The sequence below is a fragment of the Metarhizium album genome (assembly GCF_000804445.1).
Source record: "Metarhizium album ARSEF 1941 chromosome Unknown scaffold_30, whole genome shotgun sequence".
Taxonomy (NCBI): domain Eukaryota; kingdom Fungi; phylum Ascomycota; class Sordariomycetes; order Hypocreales; family Clavicipitaceae; genus Metarhizium; species Metarhizium album.
Window position 1 is genome coordinate 63,895 of NW_024467604.1, and position 12,474 is coordinate 76,368.

The 12,474-nt window shown below is 53.3% G+C and overlaps 3 protein-coding genes across 3 annotated transcripts; 1 reads left to right on the forward strand and 2 right to left on the reverse strand.

Annotated features, from left to right (window-relative positions):
• Positions 1-1,722: 1,722 nt before the first annotated feature.
• MAM_07345 (uncharacterized protein) lies at positions 1,723-2,646 on the reverse strand (the record flags this gene model as incomplete). Its single annotated transcript, XM_040826143.1, has 1 exon — positions 1,723-2,646. One exon carries the CDS (start codon positions 2,644-2,646, stop codon positions 1,723-1,725), a length of 924 nt encoding a protein of 307 aa, XP_040675815.1.
• Positions 2,647-5,284: 2,638 nt separating this feature from the next.
• Positions 5,285-6,587, reverse strand: MAM_07346 (Alcohol dehydrogenase superfamily, zinc-type; the record flags this gene model as incomplete). The annotated part of the gene is made up of 3 exons (XM_040826144.1): positions 5,285-5,572; positions 5,681-6,289; positions 6,417-6,587. The coding sequence occupies 3 exons, from the start codon at positions 6,585-6,587 to the stop codon at positions 5,285-5,287; spliced, it is 1,068 nt and encodes a 355-aa protein (XP_040675816.1).
• Positions 6,588-9,148: 2,561 nt separating this feature from the next.
• MAM_07347 (mitochondrial phosphate carrier protein) lies at positions 9,149-10,385 on the forward strand (the record flags this gene model as incomplete). The annotated part of the gene is made up of 3 exons (XM_040826145.1): positions 9,149-9,318; positions 9,486-9,905; positions 10,001-10,385. The coding sequence occupies 3 exons, from the start codon at positions 9,149-9,151 to the stop codon at positions 10,383-10,385; spliced, it is 975 nt and encodes a 324-aa protein (XP_040675817.1).
• Positions 10,386-12,474: the final 2,089 nt, after the last annotated feature.

Below are 12,474 nucleotides of genomic sequence, written 5' to 3' on the forward strand. Positions count from 1 at the left end.
GGAGACATCCTCGCAGAACAGAGAGCTTTCTTCGCCTACAGATTACTAGACGCAATTTTCCATCGGCTATGCGATCTTAGGAGAAGACAGCATACCCCATGTCGCCAGAGCTCGACTCCGTATCATGGCTGTGCTGTTTCACGAATCTCCAATGTTGATGTTCAGGCTACGATAGCCATGGGATTCAGATCGGGCCTGCTTTGCTTCGCGGCATTCGTTTCGTCCCTTGACACTCATTGTCTCGCACGAACCAGGCGAGTCGCAAGAGCGCTCTGTACAACCTCGAGTCCCAAGCATGCTTGCCATCTATTCCATCTTACCAAACGACGACTACTACACCGCATTCTCGATGTACCGCATCTGTCCTGGTGACCCCGGTGCAATTGTAGTCCGTCTGCCAGCAAAATAGCTCAGAACCAACACGGCAGCATTGTTAGTCCCGGCGATGGGCGTCTTCTGGCTTGTTCTCGGACCATGGTGTCGTCCGGCACCCTCCTTCTCATTTTCCGATGGCAGTGACAACTTCCATAGACGGCAGATTTGGATCTGAGATCATGCTTACAGGAAATCTGACTGATCCAGAGTAACGTATCCTGGCTCAAACGTGCCATCTTTGCCCATGCTTCAGCTAGGTTCCGATCACCTAACAGGCGCCGTGATCCTTGCGTCGTCATCCTGGCATTTACAAGCTCGACGCCGCGACGTTTTGCAGTTCAAAGTCCGCACCAACACGATGATGATCAATGCTAATGCTGTACGGCTGAATCCTCACTAGTTCTTAATTTTACCGACACGGCGAGCAAGTTCACGAGAAAATTTTATTTGAAGGCCAAGATAAAGCTGCAAAGGGAAACTTGCGTGCACTCCAAGCCACCAAATTCTCCCAATCCGGCAAAATGCAACCACCTCACCTCTCGCCCTATCTCACTTTCGCCCTCTCACGGGGCTTTTCAAGGTCCGGGCGTGGACCATGCGAGTCGGTCAGTCCACGTGCGACGCCCAGCTCAGGTCTCGCAATTGTCATGACAGATCACATGCATAGGAAAGCAGATTAATCGCCAGTCCCGCCACAACATCAGTCCAAAACGTTTGCTCTCCTTCAAACGTTCAGACTACGTACTGCCCTTTTTTGTCTTTGTTCAGTGTGATCCACCCCACCTGGGCGTGCCTATTACCCATGCCCTTGTATGACAGTCGTTCCCCGGGTCCAGCAATATTTCGTCCCGTCACATGGAGTCCTGGCGGAGCCACGTGGGCGGCTTGGTTCTGCCAGCCTCATGAACGCAAGGGACGAGACCAAAAAGCTGACAAGCCGGCTAATACGTAAACAATACCAATTTTAGAACAGCATTCGAAAGCGTGTTATCTTCGACTTTTCCTGGTCTCACTCACCGTAGCCTACGCACCATTATTGCATGCGGGCATCCAACAAACTAGCATGATTGATTTTACAAAACACATTTGCATAATACAAAAGTCATTCTATTAATCCTACCGGCCGGCGTTAAATAGTCATAGTACCATTCTTATCCACAGCGCCCAAAATGGCCGAGCATTGTTCCAACCTTGAAAAGACATCGAAAATCCTTGATTCTTATCTTAATATCTACATGTATAAGTTTTTACTCCCTTGAAAGAAGAAGCTGAGAAGTGAAAGTGAAAAAAAAGTGTATTATGGGCTGTCCAAAAACGGGCCCTTGGCCGACCATGTCGCTGTTTCCTTTACAGCAAGAGGGCAGCAACACCAGCAGCGGCAGCAACGAGCTCGAGGCTTCCAACAAGCTGACCAGCGGCGGCCGTGACGATGGGAGGGGAAGGCTGAGTGGTCTGAGGGCGGGGGGCGGGGGGAGGAACGCCGGTACCGTGAATAGGTTGGATACTTGGCTGGGTAGGCTGGGCAGGCTGGGTGGAATCAACGGGCACAGAGGTCAAGCTCTTAATTATGGTTGTGCCAGTAGGGTAGACGGTGGTGACGACCTTGGGGCAATCGGGCACAGAAGAAGGGCAAGAACTGATGGTATAGATCTGAGTGGTGTAAAGAGCAGACGTCTGGTTGCCAGCAGGACGGGGAGGAGGAGGCAGAGGACCATGGGTCTCGGTGACGGGGCAGACTGTGGTATAGATAGGAATGGTCTCTGTAATGACGGTGGTGTGACCAGCGGGGCACTTGGTCACCTCAGTGGGACAAGAGGTGATGGTGTAAGTCTTGGTGGTGCAGACGGTGGAAGTCGTCCACTTGGTGGTGGCATGGCTGGTCGCGGGAGTGGTCGTAGCGGGAGCCTGAGTGGTAGGAATCGTTGTAGGAGGCTGCTCAGACTCGGTGGTCGTAGGAGTGGTCGTGGAGGGCTCCTCGCTGATTAGGGCAGGAGTAGAGGTGATGGAAGGACCAGCTGTCTGAGAAGGGTTGTAAGTGACGCAGGAGCAAGCAGAGCTGGCGGCCTTGACGTTGTTGCAGTTGTTGAAGTCGGTGGGAATAGCAGAGTCCAGGGTAGTAGTGCCAGCAAGCCATCCGGAGCAGAAGTTCCTGGCTTTGTCCTGGAGACCGTCCTTGATCAGAGCGCGGTAGCAGTTGTCATGCTCACAGTTGGGATATGTGTGAGCAGCAGCATAGGCGGCGAGAGCGCCGACAACAAGAGCAGTCTTCATCTCGACAGTACTTGGAGTGACCGAGTTCTTGTGGTGGTTTGCTAATATAATACAACGACGAGAAATTCAGATGCAAGTATTCAAGCAGTGGCGAAGTAGCGAGTGTCTTCGTAACGATGGACTAAGTACTTAAAGAAACGACCGTGGACGAGGAGAGGAAACAGGAACAAGCTCTGCCCAGGTCAACGGCGTCCACTCCCTTTTATGACGCTGCCGACCGAGTTCTGGGACGAGAAAACTGAAGAGAACGGGCAAGCACGGCTATCGCCAGCATTGGTTGCCAGTAGCAGCCTAAATACGAGATCCTGTGCTCCATGGCCTATAGGTGGCCCTGCATCACAGCTTTACAAACGCCATGGGCAGGGGTGGCTCGCCTCCGGCGGCATTCACCCGACCACTTTAAACCAGTTGACAAGGAATTGGCGCCGAACAGTCGTAGGCCAATCCTACTATGCCAAGTCACACTAGACTCTGCCAGAGAGGGCAGCCAAGCAATATGTTTGTTGGGTATGCACAGGGGTCGGCGTCAAACCACCCCCAACTTCATGTCAGCACAGAGGTAACATGTAACATCGTCGTTTTTTCACCCTTGTCCTTGTTGTTCGCGGTTGCGCAGGGCTATGAGCGGTCGAAGTGCCTAGAATTATTCGCGAAACTGGTTATTAGTGATTTCTGGCGTGTTGCGCTTCATGCCAACGTGGCCCAGGCTCGATCCATATATGTATGTATGGATCCATCTGGTTGGCGACGTCGACATGCCCTGGCCTGGCCGAACTTCCCGAGCGGCAGGCTGGAGCTAAGCCGAAAGGTGGGCGTCGGGGTCCAGGGGCAGGCGCTTCTAGGGTCAAGCCTCCTCTTTCGCATGGCAGAAGTTCCGGGCAGGAAAAGCTATATGTGTATCTGTTGGTGAACTGACAGCCCTGTTTTCATTGTCCAATCATGCAGACTTGAGCTTGCAAATAGAACAAACAGGTGGTGCTGGTGGTGTGAGCGACCACCCGACGACACTTTTCGCGTTGCATCGTTGTCAAACAGAGTCCAGCTCAGTTGAGGAGGATGGCACCCTCAAATGACCCAATGCCTTATTAGTGACAACTATAACCAGGCCTTGAAAGGTACCGACTGTCAGCTGGGCGGACCCGAGCACGTAGTCTGCTAAGCTGGATTGTTGCAAGGCGCTTGGCATCGATCTTCCCACCGTGTCTTTTCGCTCTGCCTTTCATGTCTCCTCGTCAGTTGACGACGCTCAGAGAGCATCCCAGGGGGAAGGCACAACGGGTATTGGCTCCAAGGCGTTTTTCTGGAGAACATGATGCGTGGATGACAGCCAACTGCTTCCAGATTTGACAGCATCATTTTCTGCCCAGAGCAGATGCGGGTTGCTGAAATGTAAATGGATCAATTGTTCAAGGGTCTTGCGACTCGTGATTGGGAGCAATATGCTGCTGACACCGTCGGATTGGTGATGATGCATGGGGTGGTGTCGGAGTAGGTGCACATGTTACTCCGTCTAAGGTACGTAACATTGCCGTCTCTGCAAAAACACAATCGGGCCTGTCGACAGCCAAGTCTGTGAGCCAAGCGGTTTTTCCGTTGCCCTAGTGAAGAGAGCATCCTATTGGGTGAAGCTCCGTCTTGTCCGCTCCATAACACCGTTCCTTTGTGGGCAGCTCAATTTGCGGCAACGGCCATGGCTCTGCGTCCTTCCACGTTCCGGTGACCAGTGACATCCAGCTCGGACTCATCTCAGTTAATAATACTCCGTAAGACACCTGGATGTTGAGTCAGGTCCCAGGAGAACGTATTGTAATGTCAGCTCTGCACTCGTAGGTCGTGCTACAGGCGGTGTCTCGTTATTGGTGCGTGTTACAGGTTCGACGGCCCCTGCGTTGGGTAGCTGACCCGTGTCACCCGTGTCACCCGCCGGCGCGATAAAGAAAATGACGACACGGCATCGCGGCAGGCGTGACGGGCTTGGAGGAAGAACGAGTCAACAGAATCCCGAACGAAAAAATTTTCAGATCAAGCTGGAGTTGTGCATATGTAATGCACCTGTACGTACAGATATGTAGCTACACTGGGGCAAGCCCCGTCGGTGGCTCCTTCCCACTTGGTGCGTTGAATACGGGGGTGACTGACTACTCCATTGTAAGCTCTCCGCCCGCCCACTTTCATCTCTCGTTGCTCCCAAAGCATAACGGCGTCTTTTGCATCTCCATGTCACCATGCTGCGTGCCCCTGTTCCAATGACGAGGAACCCAGCCATCAGTCGCCGGATGGCACAATCAGACAAACACACGGCTGGGGGTGCTGACTCTCTGATTCCGCCAGCCCGTCCCTTTGGTCCCCGGCTCAAAATAGACCACGACGCATTCGACTTGATATTACCCGATACCACTACCATATCAGGCTAGTAGTTGTAGCACTTCAGTTCTAAAACAATAACAGCCAACTTCGGAAGCTGGTGACTTGAGTCGGCGTCTTCTGAGACTAATAATATTCTTTACCCTCATCATGCCTCAGGTTCTTCTTCTAGTCACTGCGGCCAGTCTCCCGTGGATTTTGCATTCCAAAGAAAAAAAAAGAAAAAAAAAAAAGAATGGGGCAAGCTTGAGAATATGCACCTGGCAAGCTCCTTCTAATTCTGCAGCACATATCGGAATCTTGCTTTGCCCGCTTCCATGTCCACGATTGCCTGGTTAGCTTCCTTCATCGGACGCTTCTCAACCCATGGCTTGATCTTCTTGTCAACGGCCAGCTGGAACATTTCTCGAATCTCCTTCGGACTGCCGATGCCGGATCCAGCAATTCTGCGACGGCCGGGAATTATGCTAAAAATGCGCAACGGCACAGGGCCTTCAGGCGCTCCAACCTGGACCAGTGTACCATCCAGCCCCAGCGTGCTGAGATAAGTGTCTAGAGGCATCTATCGCGCATGTTAGTCAGGCTATGATCTCCTCATCTAGTCAAAAAGACTTGAAACCGTCCGTCGTCGATTTGAGCTGCGAGGTAGCAAGAACGCGGTTTGGCTTACCTTCTCGGAGGATACTGTACTGATGATGATATCAAAACGGCGGGCATTATGCTTCCCCCAATCCTTGTCATCATCGGTTGCGATGTAATCATCACAGCCCAGGTCTAGAGCCTCCTGTTTTTTGCTAGCCTTTCGGGAGATTCCTACGACTTCATCCGCGCCTAATGCTTTGGCAAACAAGACAGCAAAGTGCCCCAGACCGCCAACCCCTGCCACGGCGACCTTCTTGCCTGGGCCAGCTCCAAAGTGTTTGAGAGGTGAGTAAACAGTTACGCCACCACAGAGCATGGGGGCGGCATATTCTGGGGCGAGTCCTTCGGGAATCTTGAGCACAAAGTGTGAGGGGCAACGGTGGTACAAACCATAGCCACCATATCCTTTTCCTCCATTTCTATGTACAGAAGCGTATGTGTTGATGACCTTGGTACAGTAGTTCTCGGAATCATGGCTGCATTCGTTGCAAGGGCCATCACGGCCCAGACAAGAGTCGGATTGTGCGCCAACACCGACAAGGTCACCGACCTTGATTCCACCTTCAGCCTTGGAACCGACGCGGACGGCTACGCCCACGATTTCGTGCCCGACAACGCAAGGGTAAGGGGTTTGACCCTGTACAGCAAGCCAGATGTCAGCATTTTGTACTCGCCGAGTTCGATACGCAAGCACTGTCCAAACATTATCTGCTGGACACCTTTCGATGTAAGGAATTCATCATGATGGGTGACTCTCTGCTTACCCAACCTGATCTGAGAGTGTGCAAATCGGACCCGCAGATGCCAGAATTGGTGATTTTGATGTCAACATCTGTCTCTTCCCATGGTTTCGGTTCGTACTCCTGCCAGACCATGTTGCCCCTGGCGGACTCGGCGTCTAAGCCCATCCATCCTTCGAACTTGTAATCGGTCATTGTATAACTGTTGGCTTGGATAGAATCTGAACGACGGGTTTACGGTAGTGGCTCTGGTAGCTTGTGATCAAATGGTGCGAACGTTCTCGGCGGCAGCAAGGGGGGTAGATCCCTTTTTGTTGTCGAACTTGACGGCCGGAGCATTGACTTATCTCCATGGATTGCTCCCACCCTCAAACTTTAACCGGGATGAGTCTCTGCGGTGGGGTCATTCGTCATTGATGAATCACGATTGTGCTTGACGGACAACTGCTCCCCATCGAATTCGATCCCTGGCAGAATAATCCACATGCAACCAAGGGCCATCCCATCGGCAGCTAGCCAAGTGCCGACTAACCGCACCATCATGAACGGCACAAAGCAAACGAGCTCGGGACTTGTTAACACCAATTCTGCTGTGAGGCTTGCCGCGATCCATCGATCTGGGTTGAAGGGGGGGACCCCAGACCTAGAACTGGACGCGATCTACCTGAGGGGGGCAGCGGTGAAGCTCGGTGCACGAAAACCCATAAATTCTATGGCGTCACTGCAGAGCTAATTGCGCCGTTGTTTTTCGGCAGTGGCGGCACTGGTGGGGACTCGAGGCAACCAAAGTACATAGTACTAATGTGAAATTAGGTCCACCGGCCAGGCCACAGCGAGCCCGTACTAAACGGACATAAAACTCGGAGACAGATCCATCGTCCGTGAATATTTACCCGGACACCCGACTACAAACCGGCCACTTTGCTCATGCTCAGATTGCCTGCAGAAATGTGGTTGATTCATAACAATTGCTTCAAATGGGTCCGAGTTGTCCAAGCAATAACTATATGGCTTGCGTAAGCTGAAACGAGCTTCTAGTGCTTCCCCGGGAAGTTTGCCGGTCCATCTAACGACCCTCTATAGCGCAGGCCCTGGTTCTGGTGGTTTCTCTAGCTAGCCCACAACGCATTGTTGTTACACGGAACTTGTGGTCAAGAGCCTCAACCACATGACTAGCTGCAATGCACAAAGGTCGCAGCTATCACGATGCCCTCATAGGCCACTCGTGGGCTCGGGCACCAAGGCACCAAGGGCACGAGGCATCAAGCCTCCATCACCTAGTCGGGTCACACTCACAGGCACTTCCTTGTATATATAGCCTCGTTGGTCGAGTCCTTCAGGTCGAGGAAACAGGACCTGTGAGATCATATGATGTTATATGTGCATAGGAGTGTATGCTCCAAGTCCTGATCCCAGTGACCAGCCCTTGTTACAATTGTGTCCAAGCACGGTCAAAGTCCGTCGATTCCGTAGGCCGTGAACGAATGAGGCAGTATCGTACTGAGCAATCTGACGATTGAGGCGTACATTGGCGAGGCCGACGAGCGCTCCTGTACTAAATTTTGATTCTATCACGCTGGCCCTGTTCTAGTGGCCGCATAGGATAACTATGTGTTAGTGTAAGTGGGGGTGGAGCCTACTGCAGGATCTCACGACAGTGAAGTTTGTGTGTTTTAGGTGCATGGCAGAAGAAATGATCACAGGGTGAGTCCAACAAACTCCACTAGATTAGACAGTGAATGCAATTGCACAGTTTCTAATCCATGCCTTGGCATACAGTGAGCAAAATATAGACTCGTCGACACCAGTGCTGTAGAACACAGGAGACCTTGGCATGGCTGGGAATGTATGGGGTAGCTGCTTTGGACGACGACCACGACAATCCAGTCCGTGGTCATTCTACGTCACCGACGCCAGGAGCCATGAATATATGAGTGATTAAGATGGCGCGACGGCCGTCACGCTGGACATTGGGATGAGGCTCCTCAGGTAGCGGCGACAATGCACAGCAATTGATTCATAGTTCTACTGACCAGTTGCCGACCATCAGGAGGCGTTGCGATGGACACGTTGGCGGGCTTGGCGTGCTGGATGGTTTGCAGGATCACCCGAGGTGTTTCCGGTCAGGATGGCCAGCGGGGGATCGGAAAAGGGAACGGAGTCTGGTACGGAGTACCATGGTGGGTGGCTCAGACAAAGTCAATCGTCGGTTGAGTACTTAAGTAGTATAAAGTAAGTCGGTACCTGGTACCGAGGCACTAGTGTCCGGAGTAGTCCGCAGTTCATCGAATACTGATTTTTGCTGACTGGAAAGAGCATGGAAAGGCATCACGGAATAAGTCACTCTACCAGATGGGGATGACGGAGCGTCACTGGTCGGATTGACCGAGGCAGCGAGGCCAGACCCACACAAGCGCATTCCATGCGCAAAAGTCAAGTGTCTGCCAATCCAGAGAAGTGGCTGATGGCTGTGCCTGAGCGAGGCCGGAGTGGACCGCATGTGGCTGCCACGTCCAATGGGAAGACCCGACTGTTTCCGAAGCAGCAACAATTTTTTTTTCTCAATCCCTTGCCCGAGTTGCCTGAGCCCAAGTGTCCATCCGCTCGCTCCTCCGGGCGAGAGAACCCGCGATCCTTTTTATTGATTCCCAACCCACTCCGCGTCGACACCTCTTCTCCTAATCACTCTTTCTCCCCAACTCCACTCTGTACCTGTCCTCTTCAGTCTCGTCTGAAGGAATCTACCGTCCGTCACAATGGCCACCGACGCGAAATCAACTGGCTCGGCCAAGGTCGATGCCATAGTCCAGAACGTCAAGGCTGCCGAGCCTGCCCAGCTCTCCGGCGTGGCTTTGTACTCCCGATTCGCCCTTGCTGGGGCTGTCTGCTGCTCCGTCACCCACGGTGGTCTTACTCCCGTCGACGTGTATGTTTTGTCCCGATTCCATTCCGATGCTTCTGTCGCAGAGCGCCCCTCGTTTGCGAGAAGCCGGGCGCCGTTGTGTGCCCACCGCCCCCGTCAATTTCAGCGACCTTTGACATGCCTCTATGCCATCCATCGCCCAGGTGTAACTGACGTTTCTCGGAAAACAGCGTCAAGACACGTATCCAGCTCGACCCCAAGACCTACAACCGCGGCATGATTGGCGGTTTCCGCCAGGTCATCCAGAATGAGGGTGCTGGCGCTCTCCTGACTGGTGTCGGCCCTACCTTTGCCGGTTACTTCCTGCAGGGCGCCTTCAAGTTCGGGGGCTACGAATTCTTCAAGCAGCAGTGGATCAACACGCTGGGCTACGAGACTGCTTCCCAGAACCGCACCGCTGTCTACCTCGCTTCCTCCGCCGCCGCCGAGTTCTTCGCCGACATCGCCCTCTGCCCCCTCGAGGCCACCCGTATCCGTCTCGTCTCTGAGCCGACGTATGCCAACGGCCTCATTGGAGGCTTCTCCAAGATGCTCAAGAATGAGGGCGTCGGCGCCTTCTACGCTGGTTTCGGCCCCATCCTCTTCAAGCAGTAAGCGCCCCGTCCCCCCGCCCTCCCGGCTCACCGGGCCGCGGCGCACTCGATGCCCTGCCCGCTGAGCACAGAAACTGACCCCGACTCGCCAGGATCCCTTACACCATGGCCAAGTTCGTCGTCTACGAAAAGGCTGCCGAGGCCATCTTCCGCCAGTATCCCAAGGAGAGCCTCTCCGATGGCATGCAGACTGTTGCCAACCTGGCTGCCGGTTTAACAGCCGGTTTCGCCGCCGCCCTTGTCTCCCAGCCCGCCGACACCATGCTCTCCAAGATCAACAAGACCAAGGGTCTCCCCGGTGAGGGCACCACTTCTCGCCTCATCAAGATTGCCAAGGAGCTCGGTTTCCGCGGCTCCTACTCTGGCATTGGCGCTCGTCTCTTCATGGTTGGTACCCTGACAGCCGGTCAGTTTGCCATCTACGGCGATTTGAAGAAGATGCTGGGAGCCACGGGCGGCGTGGAAATCGCCAAGTAAATACCCTTTCCTTCGGATCATGATGCACAAAGGACAGATGGAAGAAAAAAGGAAAGGGAATCTGGCTGGACAGCACGCCACGCGTTTGCAAGGGGAACTGTAGGCCCAAGCGCTGGGTCTGCACCGGACAAGCCGCCTTTGCTGTCGCCCTGTTTTTCATTTTGACTAGAAGCCGAACGTTGTGGCTAGGTTTTTTTTTTCTTGACCTCTTGAATAGACGGATGGGAGAGTTGCCATCTCGTATGTTTGCTTAACGGGGGCATTAGAGCAGGATGTTGGCTGGCAGACTGGCATGGTAGCCTTGCTAGCGAGGAGCTGTACAATAGTCGGGGTTTTTCTCGCGTTTAATAGACTGGAGGTTCCCTCCCGCTCCCGGCTGCCGTGTGTAGTGCTTGACGTTGTGTGTCTGCTTTTTGAAGACACGGCCGGGATTGACTGCCGATGAGGCATCGAGGTTGAGGGTGGCGGTGCGTCGTGGCCGTGGCATTGGGCCAAGGTGGAACGCGGACACAGCTGCACGAGATTGATGCTCTTCTTGTGAGCAAGATTTCGGAGAATCAATGCGGGAGACGCGTTTCCGGCCTCACATTGTGTGTGGAATACTGGCAAACTGGACCGGTGGTGATGCTTTACGCGGGACAAGCCACCACGTCATCTGTCGCACTTTGAAATGTGACACGCCCACGCTACGTACGCGTTTTGCCATGGCATGGGCGCAGGAAGAGTAACCGATGCATTTGGACAATGGGGAAACGACGGGACAAGAAACAAGAGGCGAGCATGCTTGCCTAATGCGGCAAGTGGGTGGAAATAGAGACATGTTCTGGAACGCAATGTAACTACATTTCGTGGGATAAAGTGCGGAGTGTAAAGGAAGAAAAAACAATGATATTTAAACAGCACTGAAGGCTAACGAAATGATTCGAAATTGGTCCCGAGAATGTCACGACTCCCGTACTGTATTTTGTTCTGTTGATGATTCATCTGTCGTCAGGGGGACGTGAAGAGAGCGTCGACGCTGCCAATAATTCGTCTGGCGCGCTCTTCTGCGTCCCGCAGGGATAGGGGTGCGTACCCCATGGGGCCCCTCAGGTATCGGTCTGGATGATGGGGTGGCACGCATGTAGACGGGTCGGTGAATCGATCGATGCTGTAGGAACAGTCCGCTGTTGTGGCGGGGAGCTGAGAGGGCGTGGTGTGTGAACAAGTGACAGATCTGATGACACCAGAGGCGATTAGCTTGCTCCCACTGGTCAAGGGGGTGTTTGTTTGCTTCCGTCAACAACTTCAGATGGCACATCTTCGTCGTGAATGGATAGCAGGATTGTGCCGCACTGTGCTGATGAGAAGTGGCGCACTGCACCGGTTGAGGAAGGCTGGGACATGATCACAGCTCGCTCAGGCTGGCTGGGAGGTTGGATATGTTGAGCGAGAGAACGGGGGAGGGTTCTGGTGGCCAAGGAAATGTTCAACTATTGGTGTGGTTCGTACGTGACATCCCAAAGGATACAAGTTGCGGCTCCGCAAGGTCAGACACCAAGAGCAGGACGCCGAGACTTGAAGAAGAATGTGGATGGACTGGACCGACGGAACGTTGAAATCAAAACATGCTGCTTGGGAACCGAGTAGAAAAGGTAGCCCAATGGACCTAAGTTATATATAAGTCGGCACTGGGCCAGGATGTAGAGCAGACAGTGTATTGCTTCGGTGGCAAAACGACGGATTGACGTGCCAACGTTATGTGAGAACACGACGAGGCAATAGGAGTAGACGAGACGCATTGCAATTTGCCACAGCTTTTGGCCTCCATGCATTCACAGCAAGGCTGTCGTATGGAAATAGAACCCCACAAGCCGTCACAGAACGGGAAGACTGGTGTGCAGTTCCTTTGGTAGATGTTTAGGCTCGGGTGACAAGTAGAGGGGTGGTTCGCCCGGCCTCCCTTGGCAATGTGTTTGCGTTTTTTTTTTCTCTTTCGATTTTCTCTTCCTCTTGTGTTTGCAGGGGGTGTGAGTGTGAAAAGGCTAGGACAGCGAGTGGGCCCATGGAATAATTTTCAACAGCAAGCAAACCCAAAAAGGCAGCCAGA